The following is a 27,188-nucleotide window of genomic DNA, read 5'->3' as shown; positions in this document are numbered from 1 at the left end:
TGGCTCACGGATGGCTCTCCAGTGGCTCCCGCTGGCTCACGGATGGCTATCCAGCGGCTCTCGGGTGGCCCTCAGGTGGCTCACGGGTGACTCTCGGATGGCCAAAAAGTCCTGGAGTTTTGGTGGAAAGGAGGCCCAAGACTTTTGTCAGAAAGAGCCGGTGAGCGAGAGAGAGAAGATGGCGCCTTGAAGCTAGCGGTTTGACGAGAGGCCGGAAACCCACTGACTTCTGGGAGATCTGGCTTCTCTGAGTAGAAAGGCACTCAAAGGTGGCGGGGGGACCGGAAATCACCGCTAGCTTAATTTTTAAAAACAAATCTAATTTGACTCAATTCTAGCATTTTTATTCTTGATGATCAGTATTTTATAATCATTGGAAACTATCAATACTCATGGCCTTAAAAAATTGAAAGTAAAGTTGAAATCCCACACACCACCCGCTTCCTGACCCCTCCATATGACCAACATTGCCCAGTCCTCCATCCCTATCTTCAATTCGGGAGGTTCTACCTGGGTTGGCAATTCAGTCATTTTCCTGTTTTTGCGATGCCTATAAGATATTTACATTTAGAAGAGGATCTGTTGACACCATTAGCTATATCTGAGTAGGATAAGAAAGGATTGGAAAGTTAAGCGGTGGCAATTTTATTATTTTTTTAAATCTCCAGTGAGTAGGTTGGTAGTAACAAAGTAGGTAAACGGAGAAGTGCTTGTGATACATTTCAGGGACTTTTATATCTGAAACAGTTGGGTGTTTATGTGTGTGCGTGCATGCATTCGTGTGTGTGTGTGTGTGTGTGTTTTGCCAGGACTTCAGAGTTTATAATCCAAGGGCAAAGAGGGGGAAAATGATCTGTCTCTCCCTTTAAACTTTATAGTTCTCAAACTTTTTGGTTTAGAGAGCCCTTTGAGTAGTTGGTAAAGGTACTTGACCCCCCCCCCACACGCACACTTTGGAAAAATCACATAAATGCACCATCTTGCGTAAAATGTTAGGAAGTTCATTAAAAAAACCCAGGTCTGCTTTCCTTCCTCTGTCTTCAGGAATGATATGAAAATTAGGATAAACTATCCAAAAGAACATTTACAAAATAAATGTTGAAGTTGAAATAATGATAGATTAAAGGGTACATTTGGAATTAATTCAAAAGAATACAGTGTGCATATTGGGCAGTGAGATGGGAGAGGAGGATATGGAAGAAACAGAATTGGCCTAAGATGATGGTTGTTGAGGCTGTTACTGGTACTTTGGGGTTCACAATGCTGTTTGCTCTAATTATTTTCAAGATCTAATACTTTATTTATTGCATTTTCAGATACTCTCTTAACTTACTGGAATAAAGTATCTCCTCAGGAGCTCATAAACATTCTCATACTTCTAGAGTAAGTTATATTAATTTAATTTTTATAATTTCCCCCTCATTTGGGGGAGCTTAATTTAATATTTATACAAAATAATACCTTTTTTTCTTGGTTTCAACAGCTTTTTTGCTAATAATGTAGGAAGTGTTAAACTGTCTTGTTAATATAGAGGCTAGCATATATGTGTTCCTCACACATTGAGGAAAAACATGGAGATGGAATACTTGTTATACTATAGAAAATTCTAACTAACAATAGACCATCTTTACAGCCCACCAGGAATCTTTCTATAATCTGGAAGTGGTGTCAGCTGTCCTAAATCATTCATTTAGAGCAGATGTTGACTTAATGGAGCAGCTTAAATAATTGGAATTTAGAATTTGTACTCTTAGGTAGAGCTGAGTAATTCTACCCACTTAAATGTATATATAGAGATATCTCTAGTCCAAGGCACTTGGGGAAATAATCTAGTCTTTTTTCCTAGGTAGAGGTGGGAAGTTGTTCTGTATTGTATGCCTAGCTATTTTTACATTATTATTGAACACTAAAAAAAATTAGAGCAAAATGTAAGAAATTTTTAGATAGTAAACATATATGCTATTGTATGTGCATGTCTACCAAAACACAAAAAGAGTAATCAATGCATAAAAAAGTCTTTCAAAATTTTGCAGAAAATGTCAGCAAACAACAGTTAAAAAGAAAATTAATTATATTGAAATATTAACTAATGAAAATATGATGTTGGAGATTTACTTTAAAAAGTACAGAGGCAGGAAAGGTAGAAGGAGAGCAGGGGACCTGTTCTGAGTAGAGGCTAAACAAGAACAGCCATGAGTTGATAATTATTGAAGCTGGTGTGCGCTGAGTATGTGGGAGTTTAGTTTGCCATCTTCTCTACATTTGTATGTGTTTGAGATTTTTTAGTAATAGAAAGTATTTTAATGCCATTATTTAAAAATATAGCAAGTGTCCCAATTTTTAGGGCTTAAGAACCATTTTTAGGTATTAATGTCTATACTAGAGATCTTTGCTGTGATAAATTACAGAGAACAAAGGATGATTTACATGTGGTTTTTAAAAAAAATATGTTAAAATTGTATATGAAGACGTGGGCCTTTTTGATGCTGATGTAATTGTAGCAAATAAATGTAGAAAGATGTAATATGACAAGCCTACACATAGTTATGCGTATATTTATTTCTGTCTACCAAAACATATTGTAATATGATTTACATAAGTATCCTTTGTAAAACGTGACTTAAAACATTACTTATTAAATTTCAGAGAATGGTAATAACTTTACTAACATGCCATTGTTTTTATTTCTAGAGTATGTTTGTTTCACTTTAGATATATGGGGAAAAGAAACATAGCAAGGTAATTCCCATAGCACTGCAATTTCCACTTTTTTCCTTTTGTTCCAACAGAGGGCAGTCTTGATCATGCCGTGTAAAACCTAGATTATTCATTTTAAATTAACATTAAGACAACCTATGATTTATTTAACATGTCTCAACTCAAAGTTTAAATTAAACTAGTAGGAGCTGATATATTTAAGTTTTCCAAAGGGTAATGGTTAGCTTGATATGCAGAGTTTCTGTTCTAATCCTAGAACAGATACTGTCTTTTCTGAAGGATGTGAAAAAAGGCTAGATCTAGGTGAAGTCAGGAAACTGTAAGGTCTGTACTTTTATCTATAATCTGTCAATACTCACCTCAATTTCTAAAGTAATCAGAAATCCCCAACAGTGATTGTATAGCATCTATTTTATCTTTTTGTTGTTTAAGTGTTAGTGAAATAAATTCTTAAAAATACTTAAATACATTAAAAAATTGTTTGTGGGATCCTAAATTAATTGCTTATTTTCAATGAGATATATTTTAGGGGTAGAATTCATCATTAAAGGAACTCAAAGAGAGTTGTTTTTTTTTTGTTTTTTTGTTTTTTTTTTAAGTTAAATTCCATGGCACTTCCAAAAACTAAAGAGGCTGTTTGGATGGGGTTTATAATTGCTCAGTCTCTGGAAGTTCCTAACAATAGATAATTCAGGTGATCATTTCCACTGTCTTTCTCCATGGCTTGAAGCTGGCATGATAACTGCTACTGTGAGCCTTAACCTCTAAGATTCTGCTGAATCTCCTACTGTCTTTCCTAGAGAATAGACAAACTCTTTTTCTTCCTTTGTTCCTGATAACCCGGTTGTAATTTTTTTTTTTTAATGGAACCTTAAAGTTAAAGGAAAACAGAAAAAATTGCAAATCCCAATATAGACATGTTTACAGAGTAAAAAATTTCTGGTCCAAATTTAGCTCAAGTTCAGAAACATTTGATTGGCACTCATTCTTGAACATCTAGAAATGATCCCCGCTGCCCCATTTCAAATCTGAGTAGTGCTCTCAGTGTTTTCGGAGTCTTGTCCTTCATCTCCCGAGAAAAGACTTACTCTTATTAGAATGTTGTCCACTTTACTGTGATATTTTTGAGGAGGAGGGAAGAAATTCTCTAAATTCCTTAATTATATACTTATAATGTCAGCTTCTTTAAATATGCATTGAAGCTTCATATAATTTCCAGTGACATCTCATTTAAACCAAGTAATAGAAGAATATTGAGTTTAGGATAGTGTTTATGTGGAAACCTAATCATTTTTTTTAGTTAAAAAACATCTAACATTGAGATATATTATTAGAGTACTCCAACATCTAACTTTAGATTTTATTTTAGGGTACATGATGCCTGGTTGTCAAAACACTTTGGAGTAGACCGAAAATCGCAAACCATGCCAGCTCTGCGAAACAGATCAGGAGTAATGCAGGCCCGGCTCCAGCATCTTAGTAGCCTGGAAAGTTCATTTACACTTAATCACAGTAAGTGAAAATGTGTGTAGGGTACCCGTTTGAATGTAATACTATTTAACCTTGAAGAAGTTCTGGCTTAAATAACCAATATGATTGAAAATGATTTTACATACATAGATCTATTTGCATATCTATGTATTTGTATACAATTCTTTTATCATACATGACTAAATAGTAAAATATGCATAGATTTTTTAGCAATTTTAGGTAGTGGTGGTGTTTTCCTTAGTTCGTTATTAAAGAAATTAATTTTTCTGACAGAATTGTTTTTATAGCTACATTGGATATCCTTCATTGCTACTGTTAAAACTTTAATGCAAATAATAGCATCTTATGTAATTTTTTTAGAGTTACTATTCATTGATTTTAAGGATTACACGGGCTGACTGCAGAAATTAAAGAACTGTAAATATTGATTTGGCAAAGGTGTATTTCATACAGGTTGCAGTATTTTCAAGCAAGTAGGACAAAGAATCTTGTCCTACTGGGGAAGCTAGAGGGTTATATAAATGGAAGATATCCTCCGAAAAGCAAATATTAATAAAAAGTCAAAGAGTAAGAAAACTTTTCATTTCCATGCAGTCCTCTGGAGGTTGCAGAGAAGGAAACCAGCAAAAGTGGCTTGTAATAAAGAGTGATAATAAAAACAAATGTCTTGAGCAGATGGGCCCTGAGCTAACAGAGCTTTAAAACATATGCAAGTCTTACAGCCTCAGCATTACTCTTGTCGCTTGTAAAACTGTAATGAGCTTACTTCCTTCAGTTGACCCAGATGCCTTGTTTTTCTTATGATTTAGAAACAAGTCTTATATCATTGGACACATCATTGAAAACATTTGGCCATAGGGTACCACTGTATGTAATGTAGCTGAATTTCTAGGAGTTTCACATTTTTGCCCACGTAATTAGTGGTACGGCCTAAAATGCCTCCCCTGTTATTTCCTAATTACATTGCCATAGTTCATCACCAAAATGTCTCCAAAGAAGTGGGTACCTAATTATGTGTTGTAGAGCTTTGACAGAGAGGCGAAGTAAAAAAAAATTAGTAGGCTTTATTAACCAAGACCATATATGATTAAGGAATAAATACGGTGAAACTCATTGGGTCTGTAAGTATTGAGAGCTTCCTTGCTTCTTGCTTGCCTCTGAGTTTTGGGGGGGGGGGGAAATCATTCAAAATTGTTAAGTAAATCTCTATTAGGCAGTTTTAATTTACCTTTACCTTTTTTAATCCTAGGTTCTACAACAACTGAAGCAGACATTTTCCATCAGGCACTTCTTGAAGGCAATACTGCCACTGAAGTTTCTCTAACAGTACTAGATACCATATCATTTTTCACCCAGTGCTTCAAGGTAAGAATAAAGACTTAGAATTTAGTTGGCATCATTGCAAAGAAAACATTATGCAAAAAGTAACTATCAGAGAAAGCTTGGTGTAGTGAAAAAGGCACAGGTGAGCAGTCAGAAAACTTGGATGAGAGACTGAGTTTGGCTACTTTGTGACCTTGGGAATTCACTAAGACTCACTTGCCACATCCATGAAGTGAGGGGATCAGACTGATTTGCTAATTTGCCTTTAAACTCCCTTCTGCCTCTTACATTCTATTGTTTTTATGTTTAAAAACGGTTCTCTTTTATACCTCTATTAAAATATACAGTATTTTTTAGTCCAAATTATGATTGAATCAGTTCGTTCAAGTGCCTGTTGTGATGAGGTATCTTCTCAGGCTAGATGTTGTCCATGCAGTCTGGCTGGCTTCCTTAGTCAAGTGCTTAGTATTTTTTTCCTCAGATGTTTGCCTTTCAGTACCAGTCATCATTGCTGTGATTAGAAAGAATAAGGTAGAAACAATGATCTTGCAAGGTTGCTGAAGAAGTAAACTGGAATAATGGACGTGAGAGTGCTTTGAAAAGTAAAAGCTATATCACTGTAATGTAGCATTAGTGGAAGAACTCAAAAATGAAAAATCTTGCTTGCTTTCACCTAAGTTACATGTATAATTTTTTTCTTTCTCCTTCTGTGCTTTTCAAGGTAGCTTACAAGGGAAGACTGAATTAGATATTAATAAAAAAATAGGCTTCAGATCCCTTTGTGAAGTATGAAGTTTGTTCTCATTAAAATGCAACCCAAATTCATTTTTCACTGTGCCAGTAAATAAGAAAGATATTTGGCCTCAAGGCTTGCATTGTATTCTTTCCTCCTATTCAGATACTTCTTATTTATTTGACAAACATACCTCTTGGTAGATGTTAGGCACTATTCTAAGTGCTTTACAAATATTAATTCAGTTTTTATTGTGGTGCTGGGGGAGGGAAGGTGGAGTGACTGCAAATGGACACCAGGAATGTTTTTGAGGTGATGGATGCTCTAAAATTGGATTGTGATGGTTGCATAACTCTATAAATTTACTAAAAATAATTGAGTTGTACACTTAAAATAGATAAATTTTATGGTATGTAAATCATACTTCAATAAACTTAAAAATACAAATACGAACTCACTTTTAGTCCTCATAATAGCTTTATGATATAGATGCTGTTATTATTCTCATGTTAAAATGAGGAAACTGAGACTTACAGGGAGGTTAATGTCATATAGCTGGTCAGTGGCAGAATCAGAATTCAGATCTAGGCCAGTTATCACAAGAGTTCATACTTCTGACCACTACACCATGCTTAGAAATAGATTAAGGAAAGAGCCAGAAAAATCTAACACCATTCAGGGAATCTAGCTGTTGATGTTACCATTAGATCTGTCACAACTTTGCATATTATTTTAGTTTTTGTTGTTATTGGCAAAGTTGTAACCCGCTAGTTTCTTGAAGGATAGAATAGGGCTGGAGAAGTTCACCAATGCCTTTAAAAAAAAAAAAGTTCACAGATCAATAGATACTTCTCTACAATTCGTTATTTCTTTTATGTCTCTCTTTACAAGGAACATTTAAACAATTTATACGGTCTGTTCAGTTGTGATACCTGTTATTATCTCTACTCATAGTGCTTTAATTTGTCACCAGTGGTGAAATATATTTTATACTAAAAAGCTTACTTTAAAAAGTAAATTAGATAATAGACTTTTAAAATAGATTTAATAGTTTCCTTAATTCTTACATTATTTAGTCTCCCTCAGATAAATACAAAGGCTGGTTGCCTTATATCCATTTTAAATTTACTGATTTCTTAATTGAGAAGTAGTATGATTAGATTAGTAAAAATACTCTTTATATACTAGTTTTGTATTTGGTGTGTTATGTTGGAAAAATATTCTTTTCATTTGTTTAAAATGAGAATCAAGTATAGATGTAGTTTATGTAGCATTTTGAGATTTCCAAGTTTAAAGATGGCATAGATGTTTTTAAATTAGACTTTTTTTCTGAAACTTTGAAACACTGGTTTGTTAAACAGGTATGGGTAAAATCAGTTGTCTTTCTGGGGAATGAGTAGCATAAATTATTTCTACAAAATGCATTTTTTTCATGTTTTATAGAGCCAACTTTTGAATAACGATGGCCACAACCCATTAATGAAAAAAGTATTTGATATTCATCTTGCTTTTCTTAAGAATGGACAATCTGAAGTGTCGCTGAAACATGTATTTGCCTCATTGCGTGCTTTCATTAGTAAGGTAAGGAAAATTTTATAACTGCTAGTGCGCTCACTTCATGGCAAGAAGGAAAGACAAGAAAGAGGATTGTTGTGATAACATCTACAAACTTAAAAGCCATTAAGTTAGTATTGCCTTTGTAAATATAGATATAGAACAGCCATATACATAAAGAGGATCTGACCAAGAATCTCCTAAAACCAGAATGTGTTTTTGAGTTCACCCTGTCATTCCTTCCCTTTTTTGGTAGCCTCTTTTGAAGAGTGCCATTTTAAAATGACCAACTTTGCCAGTTTTTTTTTCTGTTTTGCTTCTTTTAAAAGTACTATCACACCAGAGACAATATAGTGCATTTATGTCTTAAGTGTGTTGAAAGCAGAGGCCAAGTTTTATAACCCCAGGGACTTGTGCAATATTTTGCAAATGGTAGACACAGTGTGGGGTCAAATGAACGAACCCTTCCTTTCAATGCTCATTGTATCTATGGGCTGTAAATTTTCAGACCACTTACCTCATCTTAACAAAAACCTGAGGCTAGACTTTTAGGAATAAATATGACTGAAACAGATAGCAAAGATTTTTTTCTGGTCTGCTTTTGATAGCTTTTAAATATAATGAAAATCATCATAAACCAAGATGGAGTTAAAATTATGGGAAGGCACAGTCTAGACCTTCCCCTGTGCTATGTATAACTCCAACAAGACAAAGAAATCCAATGAATTGAATTGTGTGATAGAATAACTGAGCATAGTAAACTTTTTGGTCATCAGTATTTGCATGGCAGCTTATTGCATTTAATTGGTATAGAAATCAGGTGGATTTAAAGGTTGTTTTTTAATTGCTATTTTTTAATACAATTTTTGAATAAAGAAATATAATGAAAACTGAGTTCAATGTCAGGGATGTTGTAAGAAACTAAAGGAAAGAGATTCAGAAATAATCCATTTGAGAAACAATTACTGTATAACTACTTACTGGTGTTAGACACTGTGTCAGGGATACAGTCCAAGGACTTGTTGTCCAGTAGAGGGAAATACACGTAGTATACAAAGAACGGAGGATAGACAGGAGAAAGAAGAGAAAGACTCTAATTTAGCAAAAGTTTCTCTGTAGCAGTGGAGCTAGGATTTAGTATAGATTCAGCAAGAGATCGGATGAAGAGGTAGACGGTGCCAGGTGAATGTGTACTCATCTTAGGAGTTAGACTGTATCTTTCAGGCATCAGGGAGCATGGAAATAATCCAACTAGATTTGTATCAAGGGAGAATTGATGTGAGCAGGGAAAAATCTCTTTAAAGGGTAATGAGAAATATGGATGGTAACAGTACTAAAGGCAGTAAGAAGATTCATTAAAATAGGCTAGATAAGAGATGAGGGCCTAAAGTAAGGCAGTGACAGTGGAGATGGAGAGTCAAAGGTAGACAGAAGGCGTGGTGAGAAGATAAAGTTTACAGGATTTGATCATCAATTCACTGGATAGTGGGGTATAATGGCTGATGTGAAATATAGGGAAAAGACTACATTTGAGGTAAAAGTTAATGAGGTCTCTTTTGTGGACCTGTTGAATTTAAGGTCATTAAAATATCCAGTTAGAGCTGCTGGGATTGGCAGTTGGATATATAAATCTTTGCTTTAGAAAGACATCTGGGTTAGAGAGCTAGACTTGGAGTAATCATCCATCCATTTATTCATACCATATTTATTGAATACTTTCTCTCTGCCCAGCACTATTTTAAGTACTAGAGATACAATGGTAGAGATACAAAAAAAAAAAAAAGTAGTTAGTCAGGCATGAGCGACAGGAGCAAAGGCCCAAGCTCTATAACCATGGAAACCTTCCTTGAAGACCTTCCTTAAGGACCTCCCTTTTAGGGTTATAAATTACCCCAAATCCCAGAGCACAAAGGTCATAAAAATTGTTGGCTAAACTAGCCACAAACGCATGCACAGAAGGTACTACCATAACCTGCCCATAACCTCAGCCTCATTATGCCATCATTATAATACCATGATGATGTCTGGAAGTTCATGAATCAAATAATAACAGACTGAATTCTGAGTAAGCACATGCACAGTAGGCAAAGTGTTATATAGCAGCCAACTGTCAGTTAAGGTGACCTCACATAGGGATCATCTAGGACCTCCCATCATGTCCCAAATATAAACAGACCTTCCCATTTCCATGTTGTTACAGCTCTCTTCGCTGAAAACCCACTCCTCCCTTGGAGCATACACTGTTTTATCTTTTCACTTCCCAAACTCCACAGGGCTGCAGCCTTCCTTAGGATGACCCATCTCCTTCTAAAATGTACTTTTAATAAAACTCACTTTTCTAAATCTCACTGATCTGTGCTGCTTTCGTGCTTTGGCGGGGAAGAACAGAGGAACACCACACCACCCTCCCCATGCTGCTGGGGCGACACTGGATTTCACATCTCCCCAGCGGTAACAGTTTCTGCCCATATGAAGCTTTCAGTCTAGTAGCGGGGAGGGAGACACAAAATAAACAGTAAATAAAATAGTAATTATGGTAAGTTCTAGGAAGGAACCGAGGTGCCCAGGTAGATAACAATTTGTGGGGGATTGCTTACTTTAGATAGATTTGTCACTTTTAAAGTGAGGCCTGGAATATGAAAAGGGGCCAGGCGTTTGAAAAGCTCAAAAGAAAACACTCCAGGGAGAAGGACATGCATATGCAAAGGCCCAGAGTTGGGAAGGAGCTTTAAATTCTGGGGACTGAAAGGCATAGTGAACTAGGGAGGTCATCATATTATAAGTGGTAGTTGAATCCATGGTACTGATTTGATTTCCCCTGGAGAGTATGTAGAGGAAGAAGAACAGCAAAAAAAGGTTAAGAGCAGTCAGTACATTGGAGAAAAAACATGGAAAGGATTGAGAGAGGAATCTGTGAAGGAGATGAGAGAGAGCAGTCACAGAACTAGGCAAGGCAAAAAGAAGGAAGGCAAAAAAAGAGGATGTAAATGGAAGCCAAAAGAGAAGAATGTCAACATTATTATGAGATACAGATTGGTTTAATAAGATAAGGGGGAGATGGAGCCCATTGGAATTGACAATTAGGAGGTCATCGATGATTTTGGCCATTTCCCACTCAGAGAAGTGTGTGAGTAGAAGAGTTTTTATAGTGGATTAACTATATTACAGCTACACCCTCCCATATGCCTTTATTTTCATACTAGAATATCTTGTCCAGCAAGATTTGGTTTAATCTAGTGAAACTGTTAATGAGATTTCCTGATTGCCAGTCAGAACACGTTTATTAAGCATTCATTATCTGCATAGCATTGCACTTGGTGTTAAGGTGATAAAAAGAAAATGGATTCCTATAACATGGGTTTAAAGTCAAGATTCCCAAGAAATGATTTTGAAAAAGTTGGTCCTCTAGCTTCACACACCCTGAAAAACATCTGTTGTGTACCGTGAAGCAGCTTACTACTTGCTTGCCTAGACATGTACACATGGGTGATTGTAACCAGCCTATATTATATGTATAGTTTATCTGAATACAAACTCAAAGTAACAGCCACTTGGCTGTTTTGAGGATTATGTAGTCACTTTTGTACTCTTTCTATGCCAAACTGTATCTTTTTAAAAAAAAATTATAGTTGACATACAATATTATATCAGTTTCAGGTGTACACCATAGTATTTGACATTTATATTCCTTAGATGTGATCACCACAATAAGTCTAGTAATTATCTGTTTCATAAAAATTATTATGAAATTGACATTTCCCTATGCAAAATGTATCTTAATACAGTTTATGAGCAGAGGATGAACATGTGTATATTTGTGTCTGTACACTTCATCTATACCCCATTTTGTTAAAAGATCAACTTGCTGAATAGATTCCCGCTATAATTTTATTAACATTTGGAAGTTCATAATATAAGGAACTATTTAAACATAAAGCAGAAGAGTAAATAATGCAGATTGTCTTTTCGATTTTTAAGGCCCAAATTGAGACCCATCAATTATTCGTCATTTTAGTCATTCGTTAATTTAGTATATATTATCAAGAACCTACTTATCATCTTTTCCAGACCATCGTGAGCTCTTCTCACACCTATAGCATTTATAGACAGTACCTCACATTTTTGTGGTGTCTTGTATATTCATGTGAATTGTTCTGTCGTTGACACATGCTGGCCTTCATGTTTTTAACTATTTAAAAGGTGTGTGGCCCTGGTCCTTTGTTCATTATGTATCTTCAAATCATCAAGCATAGTTTTAGGTGAGAATATAGCAGGCACTTGATTGTTGATTAAATTTTATGATTGGGTGTTTAGATACTTATGTTTTTTTTTTCTGTTCTTTAGTTTCCCTCAGCCTTTTTCAAAGGAAGAGTAAACATGTGTGCCGCATTTTGCTATGAGGTTTTAAAGTGCTGCACCTCAAAAATTAGCTCAACTAGGAATGAAGCATCTGCACTTTTGTATCTTCTGATGAGAAACAACTTTGAATATACCAAAAGGAAAACCTTTTTGAGGACACATCTGCAGGTCAGCGAAAATCAAAGCACCTCTTCTTTCTTTTATTCAACCTTTAGCCTCTAGATCAAGGTCTAGAGGTACCCAGTCCAATACAATAGCTATTAGCCACATGTCATTTAGCGCTTAAAATGTGGCTAGTCCGAATTGAGATGTGCCATAAATATAAAATATATATTGGCTTTTGAAGACTAAGTACCAAAAAAGTAAAATATCTTAATCGTTTTATATTTACCATATGTTGACATGATATTTTGGATATATTGTGCTAAGTAAAATATTAAAATTCATCTGTGTCTTTTTACTTAATAGTGTGCATTCTAGACAACTTAAAATTACATATACGGCTCACATCATATTTCTGTTGGACAGTCCTGCTCTAGAGCATGGATGTTAAGAGCATATGCTCTAGTTCAGATTCCAGGACTACAACACACTGAGTGACCTTGAGCAAGTTACTTTCTTAGTCTGTCAGTGCCTCAGTTTCTTCATATATGAAATAGTGGTAAATATTTGTACCTACTTCATAGGATTGTTGTAAGGATTAAATGAGATGATTAAATAACAAAATACTTGTTAAATATTTCATAATAGGTAGTACCTTTTGTGGTTTTCATTTTCCAGCATGCTCAGTAAGTAAAAAATTAGAGAAGTTTCAAGGCATAGTGAAAAGTATGAACTTAGAACTCAGACCTACCTGGCCTTAATCATAGCTCAGCTAATTATTTACTCTGTGACCCTAAGCAAATTCCTCAATCTGTCTTAACTATTTGCCTCATTTTACCTTGCAGGGTTACTTTTATCATAAGGGATAAAAATAACGTGTGTATAGTGCCAGGCACAATGCCTAGTATGTAATAGATGTTTAGCACATGATAGTATTCAACATTTAGCACATGATAGTATTCAACATTTAGCACATGATAGTATTCAACAATATTTTTCTGCTTATTTGATGAAACAGCTCCGAACAAAACCGAAATTGGGACTTCGTGGCCGAGTAGACCTCTTTGTAATATGGGAATTCCTTGGTCATATTTATATCTTGACTGCATCGATACATATTTATATCAATGGTCTTTTCCATTGGAATTGTTTATTGGAAACTGGGTTATAAGTGGGGAAACAGCCATAAGCAGGTTTTTAGAAGTGTCATTAGTAATGTGAAAATTGGATAAAAGTATATTCTTCTGGTAAAAACCTGCTATATAGTTAGTTACCTTTAGATACTAGAGCCAGCATTATATGTTATAACTTTTATAGTTCACCTTTATACGAGGTGTCACTTGAATATCACCTTCCTCCAAAACATTTCTACAGTTACTATGCCGGCATGCCTGAAATTCCCCCATTAAGTTCTGTTCTTCTGGGTCAAAGCATCAGTTCTCTCAAGTCCTTTATTTAAATATAAATGAATTAATAAATGCGAAGACTTAAAACCATAGTAAGCGCTCAATTAAGGGTTCACTAGAATTATTTTGATTATGACCTCTTTGATCCTTAGAACATCTCTTTTAGAGTTATCATTTCCATATTACAAATGAAGAAAGTAAGGCACAGAAGGGTTAAATAACTTTTCGAAAGACACAAGATGAATAATTGATAAAGTCAGGATTTGAACCTGAGGCAGTTTGACTCTGGAGTCTGCACTCTTAGCTCCTATAGTGTACTGCTTCCAAGGACCAGAGAGTAAAGTTTCCAGCCATTAACACCTTAGCATGAATCATTTAGGCATTCCTCAAAGGGATCCTGAGAGTAAAAAGCACCATCAAAGGCCATTACATATACTGCTGTCTAAACTAGGTAGGTCCTAATCAGAAACAAAGAAGGGAGCTGAGGTGCTAGAGTTGAGAGTCCAGTACCTGGGCTAGTGAAAAAGAATGAGAACCCATTGAAGAAAATGTCATTTATTCCAAGCTTTGCTATAGGTGCTACCTAGCAAGCATATTCAAAATGGAGACCTGAGCACTCTTATTTCAGTTCACTATTATGAGACTGTTTTGGGTCTAGCGGAACTATGAGCTTTGAAAAAATTTTCACATCTAACCAAGAAAAGTTCCAATAAAATTTGAAATTGGGACCTTTGAAGTTGTTACTTCAGTAGAAGAATTTAAGCCCCTCATGTCTGAAGAAGGTAGATTATAATGGAACTGTGTAGAATCTTTAAAAGAAACATTTCATATGAGTGCTTGTGGGGTTATACAATGATGAAAATAAATAGCATTTGTTCAAGACATTTGACAAGTAATGCTTGTTTCTTCCACAGATAATAATTGCTGTAAGCCAGCTGATAGCTGATGTAGCACTAAGTGGAGGATCAAGATTTCAGGAGTCTTTATTCATTATTAATAATTTCGCAAATAGTGACAGACCGATGAAGGTATGTTCTTACTTCAAGTAATAAATTACAACCACTTTCACTGTTAGGGAAGTTTACACTCCTAGAATAGAGTGTATAGAATATAAGCTTCATGAGTCAAGGCTTTGTCTTGTACACCACTGTATTTCTAACACCTAGAACACTCTGATGTATAGCAAATATTCAATATTAGATGATTGACTATACTGTATATCCACAGCTGTTATAGCTAGTAGTGTTTAAATATTTTTTTTCTGGGCTTGATTTCTAAACTTGCTCAGAAAATAAATGGATCCTTTCTTTCCTAACAGTCGTTGCCATTTATAATATTGCTTAATTAAGTGCTGAGTTTGAAATTTCAGGAAATTTCACTTCTTAGAGCAGCTAACAGCTGCCTGATCCATTGCCAACAAAAGAAGAATGATACAAATGGGATTCATTATTTGATGACTTCCTGAGTTTCAAGAATCATCTGTTAACTAATAGTGGCTTGCCATAGATACATGTCGGCACACCTAAAGACTCTGACCACCATTCCTCTTTCTTACCTATATGCTTAAAACCGGTAACATTGTCATAATTCATTTGTTGTTTTATTGCATGGAGAGTAGGTTCTTATCTTCAGTGATACATGTGTACGAGAGAAGAGGAATCCTTTGCCAATTAGAGGATTCCCCACTCCCCAGAAGAATCATCCCCATTCTTGGGAAGGATCATCTTCCAGCATAATTTGATAATATTGTATAAAAATGAAAAAAATAAAACTCATAGCCATAGCATACTTGATGTTTGGAACATGTAGAATCTATGTAGCAAAGAAAAATTCCCACAGGAACATTGCTTAGAGTGGAAAAAAAAATACACTGAGTAGTGCCAGCTGTCCTCAGGCTGGGAAAGTTTGCTTTCCAGCCAGTTCTGCTGGTTCACCAGGAGATCAGTATATGCTCTAACTAATCCCATGAACACAGAAACAACTTCTGTCATTTAGGATCTTTTATTCATACTCTCAAGAGTTTATTTTACTAGTTACTTACCATCCTTAATTCCATGTTATATAAATGTTGGATTAGTAACTTTTTCAAAGTCAATGGTGTCTGTTTTAGCTCTCCTTGATAGGAAATCTTTTTCATGACTCATTTCTGAAATGACTTAGTTTTATTCTGTTATGACAGTTACTACCAATAAACTCTATTATAGCAAAATATGCCTATCTCCTAGTAAATGTAATCTCAATGTGTAAGAAGGAGCTTTTATGTATATTATTATTATTTTTAAAGGAATCAAGAAGGCACTTCTAAAAAGCATTTTCTTAACATTTGGTTATATTCACATTGAAAAGCTCTCTAGCCCTTACGTTTGTCCTTCATTCATCTTCTTTGAATTATACAGATAATTGTGATTTGCTCTAGTGGGGTTAAGAAGTGATCAGACTATCTTAATGGCCAGAATAAAGAGGAGATTCTAACTTAGTGATTTTGGAGGATAAAAACAATACTTCGAGAGAGGTTAATAATCTTTTTAGAGTATTCTGTGGTTCATAAACTCTTATTTGTATAAGTGGACATTTTTCCAGTATGGTTTTCACCTTATGTGGTAAGATGTATGTGGTTGTCAGTGGATGGGATAGATATGCTTATCCATATGGAAGAGTAGCTAGGATCACCAGCTCTAGAGCCAGACTACCTGGGTGTAAAACTTATCTCTACCACTTACCAAATATGAATCTTTGGCCAAGCTACTTGACTGTCATGTGCCTCAGTTTTCCATTGGTAAAATGAATTTTGATGGTACTTAATTCACAGGGTTGTCATAAAAGTTAAAACATGTAAAGCACCTAGACCACTGCCTGGTACATAGTATGCTGTCAATTTTTAGTTAGTGTTGTAACTAAAATTACACAGTCAGGTGAATATAGATTGCTCTCATGGCTGTAAAATTCACAGTAGAAGAGCTAGGGTTCAAAGCCAGGTAGTCTGACTCCAGAGTCCATGCTTTTATGTGTTGTGACTATACTGCCATCAAGTTTAGAGCCTTTGAAGTCTGAGCTAGTTGGATATTTTAAAAAGAATGAAAGCTCTTTAGATGTGCCACATGCCAGGAACCAAGAACCAAATACCAAGAACTGTAACAAGGAGTAAAAAGTCATATGTTATTCCCAGGATTGGATGCCAAGGCTTAGAGCACATCAATAATATTAATAAACATGTCTCTTTTTTTTTGTCTGTTTTGAAATTAGGCAACTGCATTTCCCACAGAAGTCAAAGACTTGACCAAGAGAATCCGTACCGTTCTTATGGCCACTGCTCAAATGAAGGAACATGAGAAAGACCCTGAAATGTTAATTGATCTCCAGTATAGCTTAGCCAAGTCCTATGCAAGCACCCCAGAGCTCAGGAAAACCTGGCTAGATAGCATGGCCAAGATTCATGTAAAAAATGGAGATTTTTCAGAGGTGACTAAGGCTTTGTTTAAAATACAACCCTGCCAAACCCCTGGAGCACATTCTGACGGTGTTTTCTTTGTCATCCTTTTTCAGGCAGCAATGTGTTATGTCCATGTAGCAGCTTTGGTTGCAGAGTTTCTTCATCGAAAAAGTAAGATATTTCTGTTCTTAGAGAAGGGGAAAATTTCAGTTAGCAAAACAGTTTTTATCTCTGTAGCTTGCAGCTACAAATGTGATATAATTGAGCTCTGAAAAATATGTTCACCGTTAGCCTCATTAAGTGTTTAAACGCATTATTAAAAGCTGGATTGTTCATCTTGCCTTCTACTTTTGTGAAGAGTACAAAAATAAGCTAAATAGCACGAGGCCAGTCCCGATGTCCAATGTTTATTTTCCAAGGCTGTCTCCCTGGAAGACTGCCACAAATTAAATTCTTCTCAGGGCTCATGAGAAGCTCTGGATAATACCAATCGCTTACTTTTCCCTTATCTTCCTAAACTTCATCAACAGCTACCCATAGATTATATGTCCACTGCCACATTAGTGCAATATACCTTCTTATTAAAAGGAGTCAGCACATCGGGAAGGTGGCCAAATAAGACATCCCTTGTCTGTATCCTTCCCCCCAACAACAATTTAGCATCCATCCATGGACAAAAGTGCTTTTGTGGAAGCTATGAGATCTAACATCATATGCTAAGGGACCTGGCGGGGAATGTTGTCCACTTGTGCCTCAGGTAATAGGCAGACAGATCTCAGTCTTGGCTGTGTACCCTGCAGTGGCCCACACACTGGCTCTAGTTGCTCTCAGTTACATACAGTCCAAGAGCCCCTGGAGAACACTGTCTTAGATAATCACCCATAAACAGAGCCTCGGTGGAAGTCCAGGAGTCCAGTGGAAAAGTTCCAGCACGCTGTTGGAGCAAAAAAATATAAGTTTAGATGCATTGGAGAGAGTAAGAGGAACTGTTTGACTTTACTTATGTCACCTCTTCCTCAAGGTGGTGTGGCTCAGTGCCAAGAGAGAACTTCTCTCCTGTGATTTCTACTGCAGGGAAATTGAGACCATGTGAGTGGGCACCTGGCTTCCCCAACTATACAGGACGTTGCTAAAGAGACCCTTTGCCCTTTCGCCCCATCCAGAGTAGTGAGTCATGAGCTTCCTGACTGCGGGGCAGAAAGAGCCTTAGAGAGAGGCAGACAGGAGTCTCAGAGGACATTAAAGGGACATGGATCTTACTAATGGCATTGTAGACTCCATCAAGAAACCCACCAACAAACTGCTAGGGACACTTAGCCCATAGATCCCTCCAATTGGCCCATAGGTACCCCTAGTGTTCCATGCACACTCTTCTATCCTTGTGTGTTCCTGATGGTGGTGAGAGAAAGCTTTGTTAGATGACTAGCGAGTATGTGCAGAAAGCCAGCCAGACTCTGAGCCATGGAGAGAACACAAAGTTGAGCTTTAGCACCACTCTTGGGCAAGCAAAAGGGAGGCTGTTAGCACCTGTCCTGGTGTATTGCATGATGGAGAGAAGGCATCCAGGCTTAAGAATTCTGCCAGAAAAGGGAACAAGAAATGTGGAGCAGATTCTGCCAGAAAAGGGAACAAGAAATGTGGAGCAGATATAACCATAGAAGGTCTGTGAAACCCTCAGAATTCCTAGCAGGGCAGATGGAAGGTATTTTCTCTCCTAAAGTCAAAGTCATGATAGTTATAAGTGACTGCTACTTCAAATGTGAAGACAGCAGTGCAAGACTTTAAGGAACATGAAAAATGAAGGAAACATAACACTGCCAAAGAATCATAATAATCTACCAGTAACCAAACTTAGACATGGAGATCTGCAATTTACCTAATAAAAAGTTAAAAATAGCTGTTTTAAAGAAACTCAGTGAGTTGCAACAAAATAGAAAAACAATTCAATGAAATCAGGAAAACAATACACAAACAAAATGAGATTAAACAGAGATAGAAATCAAAAGAACCAAACGACTTGAGCTGAAAAATACAATGAATAAGTGAAAATGCAATAGAGAGCATTACCAGCAGAATGTATCAAGCAGAAGAAATAATCTGTGAATTAGAAGAGAGGACCATTGAAATTATCCAATCAGAGGAGAACAAAGAGAAAAGAATGAAAAAGAATAAAGAAAGCCTATGTGCCTTATGGGTAACTATCAAAAGAAACAATGTACGAATTATTGGAATCTCAAGAGAGGAGAGTGAGAGTGGAACGAAAAGAATAATCATTAATATTTAATTTGTGGCAGTCTTCCAGGGAGAAATAATGGCTTAAGAACCACCCAAATCAGGGGAATGATTTGAACATCCAAGTTCGTGAAATTCATAGATCCCAAAACAAACTCAAAGAGATCTTCTCTAAGATCCATTGTAATAAAACTGTCAAAAATCAAAGACAAAGAATCCTAAGGGCCACAAGAGAAAAGAAGTTTGTAACTTACAAGGGAACCCCCATAAGGCTGTCAGCAGATTTCTCAGCAGAAACCTTCCAGGCCAGGAGAGAGTGGAATATTCAAAATGCTGAAAGGAAAAAAGATCTGCCAACCAAGAATACTCTATCCAGCAAAGTTGTCCTAAGGACATATAACGACTTTCTCAGGCAAACAAAAGCTGAAGGAGTTTATCACCAGTAGACCTGCCTCACAGGAGATGCTGAAAGAAGTTCTTCAAGCTGAAACGAAAGGATAGTAATTGGTAACATGAAAACATGTGAAAATGATCTGTATGAATGGGTAAAGAAGATGTGGCACATATATACAACAGAATATTATTCAGCCATGATAAAGAAGGAAATCCTGCCATTCATGACAACATGAATGGACCTTGAGGGCATTATGCTTAGGTAAGTCAGACAGAGAAAGACAAATACTGTATGATCTCGCTTATATGTGGAATTTTTAAAAAGCTGAACATGTAAAAACAGTAGAATGGTAGTTACCAGGGGCTAGGGGAAATGAGATGTTGTTCAAAGGGTACAGATGTCCACTATAAGATGAATGAGTTCTGGAGCCTTAATGTACAACATAGCGATTATAGTTAACAGTACCGCATTATATCCTTGAAAGTTGCTAAGAGAGTAGATCTTAAATGTTTTTACCCCTCCCAATGGTAAATATTTGTGGTGATTACTGCTCCCGTGTTAATTTTGCAATATATATGTATATTAAATCAACACATAACACCTTAAACTTAGTATTATATATCAAAAAGTTGACTGGTAGTGGACATCACAAAGAATTCTCCCATTATCTATCATAACGGCCAACCTACTTCCTTTAAGGCAGTCGAATGAGTAACATTAGGTCAAAATGAAACCATCTCGTGGGATTCATATCACTCTGGTTAACACTTTCGGTTTGATACTGAAATTCTTTTGAACAATCCACTTGTTTGAAATTGGTATACTCTAGTTTTCTCCTTTTAGTACATACGTGGTTTAAAAGGGAGAAAAATATTAACTATTAAAAGGCCCCATTAGAGGTTTTTTCCTACATCATTGGTCTGCCTGTCAAATTACAGTAAAAATAAATATTGAAATTGAATACCTGCAATTCTAAATAAACTGACAAATAAGAGAACCCTAAACATAGTGCTAAATAAATTTTTAGCGTTATCTTTCAAATAAATTAGGTTAACATGTTCTGATCATTTTAATACGTAGAAAAACAAAATTAGAGTTTTATGTCCACTATACCTTTGAGATATTGAAAATAGTTAAAAATACTAAAGTATTTCCTATTTCCTTAGAGTCTTTTTTCACAAGTGCAAAGACCTTAAAGCTAAGCAAAAGTCAAGAATTATTTATCTTCATTCTCAGTCCTTAAGCTTTAGCAATAGAACTGTAGGATTGGACAAAATAGCAGCAAAAATAGAATATACGTATTGTTGTGGTTTTTTATACGTTAGCTTGAGGCAGCTAGCCTGAACACTAAACAATGTTTGCTGACATGTTTCAGCAAGTGGAAATAGTGCTTTTATCTAATCATTTAAATATTTCATAATACCTTCAAGATTTTTTAGAATTTATGCTCCACAGAAATCAGAGTCCTTCTCTGATGAGGAAAAATTGATGTCTTGCATTTTAAACAGAAAGTAATGTTAAATTTAGGAGAGGTTTACATATTTGTTTATAGGTGCCATTTATTTTTAAACCTGGAAAATTTTACTTGCTTTAACTAGAAAACCTTATTCTAAAATGGTGGCAGTAGGAAAATCCTCAGGGTTTCCCCCTCTTAGATTCAGTCATTCAGATGTCCCACCTTCTTTTGAGAAGGAGAAAGAGAAAGGCAGAAAAGCAAGTAGAAACTAAAGGTAGGAGTGATGACAATAGCAACATCATCTGTAAATCTAAAAGTGAGTCCTTAAAAAGGATGACCTGCAGCCACGGAAGTCAGGATTCCAAAACCAAGTGGTAGACTCCAAATGGTAAAACAGACCTGTCCTTCAGCGAGTGACATGGTAACTGAAGGAGACAAAAGTAAGAAAAGGGGGCAAGAGGAAAAACAACCTAAAAAACAGTTTATAAATGATGAGGAAGTCCAGAAAGAAGATAAGCTAAGAGAAGAGCCAGACAAAAAAAGTGGGAAGAAGTCGAATCAGGGAACATTTCGTTAAAACAGGGGTTATATCAACCTCTGATTCTGAAGAGGAAAGAGATGATCAAGAAATGGTGGAAGAAACTTTCAGACTGTTCATAGAAGGAATATGCGGAAAGGCCAATGTGAGAAAGAAGCAGCAGATAGAAAATGCAAGCATGAGGAACAAATGGAAACTAAGTAGCAGAAGATGAAGGAAAGAAGCCAAGAATTAAGAAAGTGGAGGAGTGAGAAACGTCAATGGATTCTTAACTTCAAAGCATACATGCCGTTATAAAAAATTCACTTAAGATTGATAATTTTGATTCAAACAGATGTATTGAGGCCTTGGATGAACTTGGCTTCTTTTCAGGTCACAATGCAACAAGCTCAGGAACAGATGATTAGAACAGTGAAAAAAATATGGTGGTTCAAAGTGAGTTTGATTATCATGGAAAAGTCTTACAGATGTTTAAGAAGTTTAAGAGCATGTGTTTGGTTAGCCAAGGAGATTCTGCAATCACACAAGTGCTGAATAAATCTCTTGCAGAACAAAGACAGCATGAAGAAGCAAATAAAACCAAAGGTCAAAGGAAGAAAGGGCCAAACAAAAAGCTACAAAAAGAACAAACAGGTTCAAAGACTCTTGATCTGATGTTCAAGACAGTAATCAACCACAACATAATAGAGAATACTAATGAAGAAAGTGAAGACAGGGCCAGCAGAAAAAAAAGAAAGGAAAAAAAAAATCCAGTGAAGAGAGAGAGACTGAAATATCAAATATCTCTGAAGGATTCTATGCTAGATAACATAACATAGTTTTTACAAATCTTGTATTTACCATACTCTCTTCACTGTTTGTAGGTTTTGTATAAGTTATGCATTTTTATAGTAGATAAAATGTTACTTCTATACAAGTACTCACCCTCTCTAAAGTTAATCTCACAGTCTATATTGTGCTACATTATGCTGCTGCTTTGTAACTCAATTATGTGTGGTCTGTATGCCTTTTTGTATGACAACTATCCAATTGACATTGAACTGAGAATTCTACAGTAATTTATAATTTTGTGGCGGGGAATTCAGTGCAGTCACATGATTTTCCTGCAGAGAATGGGTATATATAGAAATGACCTGTCTTTAGGGTTCAGCCATCTAACATCCTTTACATCAGCGGTCTCCAACCTTTTTGACACCAGAGACTGGTGTTCCTACGAGAATCTAATGCCTGATGAGCTAAGGTGGTGATGCTAGCTAGCACTGGGGAGCCACTGCAAATACAGATGAAGCTTTACTTGCTCACCCGATGCTCACCTCCTGCTGTGCAGCCCATTTCTAACAGGCATGGACCGATACTGGTTGGAGGTTTGGGACCCCTGCTTTACAGGCACAAGTAGCTGAAACTGAAGACTAAATGATTAAAAGTTCATTTTTGAAACATTTCTGAAATTTTGACTCACACGTATTAAGGAAGCCACTAAGTGATATTTTTTAAATAGGAAAACAGTAATGCTTATGCAGTAAATAAGATCAGGAAACTGACCTATTTGAAAAATAGCTATATCAGAAGGGAATTTTTATTTCTGTATTACATGCATGACAGGATTACAGAAAGTGGAAATGGTGTGCTGCCATCCAATCTGAGAACTCCATGATCTAGATAAGACCTGGATAGCCACAGAGTAAATAAAAGTACATTGCAGTGCAAAACTAAAAAAAAAAAAAAAAAAAAAGTTTTATTTACACTTTAGACTAACTTATTTAACAAAACAAATTGAGCAATTCTGGAACCCTTTGTTTTCTATCATTAAGTATCCTTTGATAATGAATACAAAATGGAAGAAGTAGATGTATTATAAATCTCTGGCATTTCAATTGCCAAAATTTTTCTGATGTATCAGTCCTATGCCATTTCTCTTGAAATCATTATAAAGCTTTTTCTTTAAATTAAATTTATTGGAGTAACATGGTTAATACAATTATATAATTTTCAAGTGTACATTATAATTTGACATCTGTATATTCTGTGTTTACTACCCATAGTCCAGTTTCCTTCAGCTACCATATATTTGATCCCTTTTACCCAAACCACCCTCCCCCTACCCGCTATATTTGACCCCCTTTACCCCATATCCCTCCCTCCTCCTCCCTCACCCCATACCTTCTGGTAACCACAAGTTTGTAGTCCATGTCCATGAGTTTCTGTTTGTTTGTCCTGTTCATTTGTTGCTTTTAGGTTTATTTCCCACATATAAGTGATATTATGTGATTTTCAACTTTTTCTGTCTGGCTTATTTCGCGTAGCATGATTATCTCGATTATCTTGAGGTTTATCCATGTTGTCACAAGTGGCAGTATTTCATCTCTTCTTATGGCTGAGAAATATTCCCTTTTATATATGTATCACATCTTCTTTTGCTCATCCTCTATCGTACAAATATCTTTATGGATATGAGTTTTCAAGTCTTTGGGGTAAATACCCAGTAGAGAGATTGCTGGATCATATGGTAGATCAATTCTTAGTTTTTTGAGGAACCTCCATACTGTTTTCCGTAGTGGCCGTACCAATTTGCATTCCCACCAACAGTGTATGAGGGTTCATTATTCTCTGCATCCTCTCCAACATTTGTTATTTCTTGTCCTGTTGAATATAGCTATTCTAACAGGTGTGAGATAGTATCTCATTATGGCTTTGATTTGCATTTCCCTGATAGCTAGCGATGCTGGGTATTTAGGTCCCCTACTACGATAATGTTTTGGTCTGTTTCTCCCTTTAGTTCTGTTTGTAATTGCTTTACATATTTCGGGGCTCACTGATTGGGAGCATAGATATTATTAAGTGTTATGTCTTCTTGGTGCATGATTCCCTTTATCAATGTGAAGTGTTCCTTAGTATCTTTCTTCACCTTTTTTATTTTGATGTCTGTGTCATCCAATGTTAGTACCACTACTCCTGCTTTTCTCTGAATTTCATTTGCTTGAAATACCATTTTCCACCCTTTCACTTTGAGTCAATATTTGTCTTTGGAGCTGAGATGTGTCTCCTGGAGGCACCATATGGTTGGGTTTTGTTTTTTGATCCATTCTGCGACTCTGTGCCTTTTTATTGGTGAGGTCTTCTCATGGCCATTTTATCTTGTTTTCTGAAAGCTCGGTGTTTTTATTGCTTCCTTGTCCTTGTGTTTCTCTTTTCTTTATTTTGATTGACTTTTGTTGGTTTTGCCACTGGTTCTTCTTCTTTTATGTTATATAATTTAGTTCTGAATCTTCTGTGTGTGGTTACCATTACGAATAATGTAAAGAATAGTTACATATATATGGTCATCCATTTTCTTCTGTGCATGCCTTATCTCCGTTCCCCTTTGTGCATTGGGATCTTTGAATCCTCCTCTTTTCAGTCATTGTTAGCTCAATTTGTCCCTGTGTATGCTGAACATTCATTACTATCTTGCTATAGCAATTCTTTTCTTATTTAAGCTTATAATGACCTGTTTTTAGTATGAATTGCACTCCTCTGTATCTGTTTGCCTGATAGTCACCTTAGGCATAATTATATATATATTTTTTGTCATTTTGTTTTAGGTGAGCTGAACCATTTCAATATTTCCTATGTTGCAGGCCTCGTAGTGGAGAATTCCCTCAATTTTTGTATGTCTGGAAAGATCTTTATTTCTCCTTCATAGCTGAAGGAGAGTTTAGCTGGATACATTATTCTAGGCTGGTAGTTCCTGTCACTTAATAGTTTAAATATTTGATTCCATTCCTTTCTGGCTTGTAAGGATTGTGCTCAAAAGTCCGAGGATAATCTAATGGGGTTTCCATTATGTATTACTGTTTTCTTCTCCCTGGCTACCCTGAGAATTCTGTCTTTGTTGTTGAGTTTTGATAATTTTAATAAAATGTGTCTTGGTGAAGGCCTTTTTGGGTTGAGATAATTAGGTGTTCTGTTGACTTCTTGAATTCTAAGCTCCAACTCATTCCTTAGATTTGGGAATTCTTGTCAACTATTTGTCTGAAAATGCTTTCTAGTCGCCGTTCCTTTTTTTCACCTTCGATTTTTTATTCTTGTTTCCTGTCCTGATAGTATCAGCTAGTTCTTGCATTTCTCTTTCATTATTTTTCATTTTTTGGTTTCTCTCTTCTTCCTTCTGATTTATTTCTAGATTTCTGTCTTCGATATCACTGATTCTTTCCTCCATTTGGTCGACTCTATTTTCCAAGCTTGCTGATTCATTTTTCAACTCTTGAAGTGTGTTTTTTTTTATCTCCAGAAGATGTATTCTGTTGTTTTCAAGGATTTCAATCTCCTTGCTAAAGAACTCATTCTGCTCATCTAGTTGTTTTTTCAATTCATGAAATTGTCGATATGACTCGAGTCATAACTCATTGAGTTTTTTCAGAAGTACCATCCTGAATTCTCTGTTATTCAAGTTGCATATTTCTATGCCTTTAAGTTTATTTTCTGGAGATTGTTCTCTTTCTTTCTGAGATGCCTTGTCACCTCGGTTGTTCATGGCGTTTAATGAACTATTTCTCCTCCTGGGTTTTAATGGAAGTGTATTCTGCCTTTATTTCCAGAAAGAAGATTTATTATATAAAGGTTTCTCTTTAGCTTGCTGAAAAGAAAGCACTTTGTTTTTGGTTTCCATTAGGTGGCATCTAAGCCTCTTGGATCCCTGCTTTACATAAAGCCTTAAAATGACTTTTTATTTTCTAGTAGATAATTAATCACAGTCGCTACCCTCAGTTTCAGTCTCTGTCAGTATTTGCAACAGGTTCAGTAGCGTTTGCTCAGATTCCCCTGGGGCTCCACGGTGATCTATCTCGGAGGGTATAGGGGGAGGGGCCTTCTGGGTTGAGAGCTGGGGACTGCGGCTCAACCTCAGTTTTACAACCACGGCCAGTAAAAATCAGCTGTTGTTTTTCTGCTGTCCCGCTTCTTTGCCTTCTGTCCCGATGACTGGGCCATGCCACCGGCTGCAAAAAGCTCACAGCTTTCCCAGGCAGGGCTGTTCAGGAACTCTTTGCTGCTTCTCCCCTCCTCCTCCCCATACAGGGAGCTCTGGCACTGTGAGAGGCAGCTTCATTTCTCCTAGTCCATCAACCCACACCTGGGGATCTGTCCCGTTGTAACTCTTATGCGCAGATCCCATGCTCAGATGTGCTGATGTGCAGTTTGGGTGTTTTTTGTTGAGTTTTAGATGTTCAGCTTATTGTTGTTTCGAGGGGAGAGTTCTGGGGACATCTCTCACTCCTCTATGTTTCCAAAGATCTTCCTATAAAGCATATTTTTAAATCAAGATGGAATACTACTTACCAGCTGACACATCAGAGACAGATGTTCTCCTGTTTAGAGTTTTTAAGATAAAAAATAGTTTGTCCCTTTGACTACAGAAAACCAGTGAAGTACCATTTCTAGATCCTCTTCTCGTGTTCCAGGCACTGAACTGAAA

At 36.2% G+C, this 27,188-nt stretch overlaps 1 protein-coding gene and 1 pseudogene across 6 annotated transcripts in view; both read left to right on the top strand.

Moving 5' to 3' along the window:
- Positions 1-27,188, top strand: part of DOCK11 (dedicator of cytokinesis 11) — a 137,000-nt gene that overhangs the window by 82,059 nt on the left and 27,753 nt on the right. For 5 of the 6 annotated variants that reach the window (XM_025046153.1, XM_015589404.2, XM_025046149.1 and 2 more), the window contains 9 exons: positions 1,317-1,383; positions 2,692-2,739; positions 4,088-4,230; positions 5,459-5,574; positions 7,709-7,846; positions 12,164-12,346; positions 14,601-14,714; positions 16,930-17,145; positions 17,230-17,287. In XM_025046153.1, the coding sequence (XP_024901921.1) occupies positions 1,317-1,383; positions 2,692-2,739; positions 4,088-4,230; positions 5,459-5,574; positions 7,709-7,846; positions 12,164-12,346; positions 14,601-14,714; positions 16,930-17,145; positions 17,230-17,287 (1,083 nt within the window). The remainder of the gene's footprint in view (positions 1-1,316; positions 1,384-2,691; positions 2,740-4,087; positions 4,231-5,458; positions 5,575-7,708; positions 7,847-12,163; positions 12,347-14,600; positions 14,715-16,929; positions 17,146-17,229; positions 17,288-27,188) is intronic. The other variant, XM_006904709.3, reaches the window with a different exon arrangement.
- LOC102878447 lies at positions 21,412-21,940 on the top strand (annotated as a pseudogene).

This window comes from Pteropus alecto, unplaced genomic scaffold (genome assembly GCF_000325575.1).
Source record: "Pteropus alecto unplaced genomic scaffold, ASM32557v1 scaffold280, whole genome shotgun sequence".
In the NCBI taxonomy this organism is placed as follows: domain Eukaryota; kingdom Metazoa; phylum Chordata; class Mammalia; order Chiroptera; family Pteropodidae; genus Pteropus; species Pteropus alecto.
The sequence above is the reverse complement of the archived record's forward strand: the minus strand, read 5'-3'. Positions and strand labels throughout refer to the sequence as shown.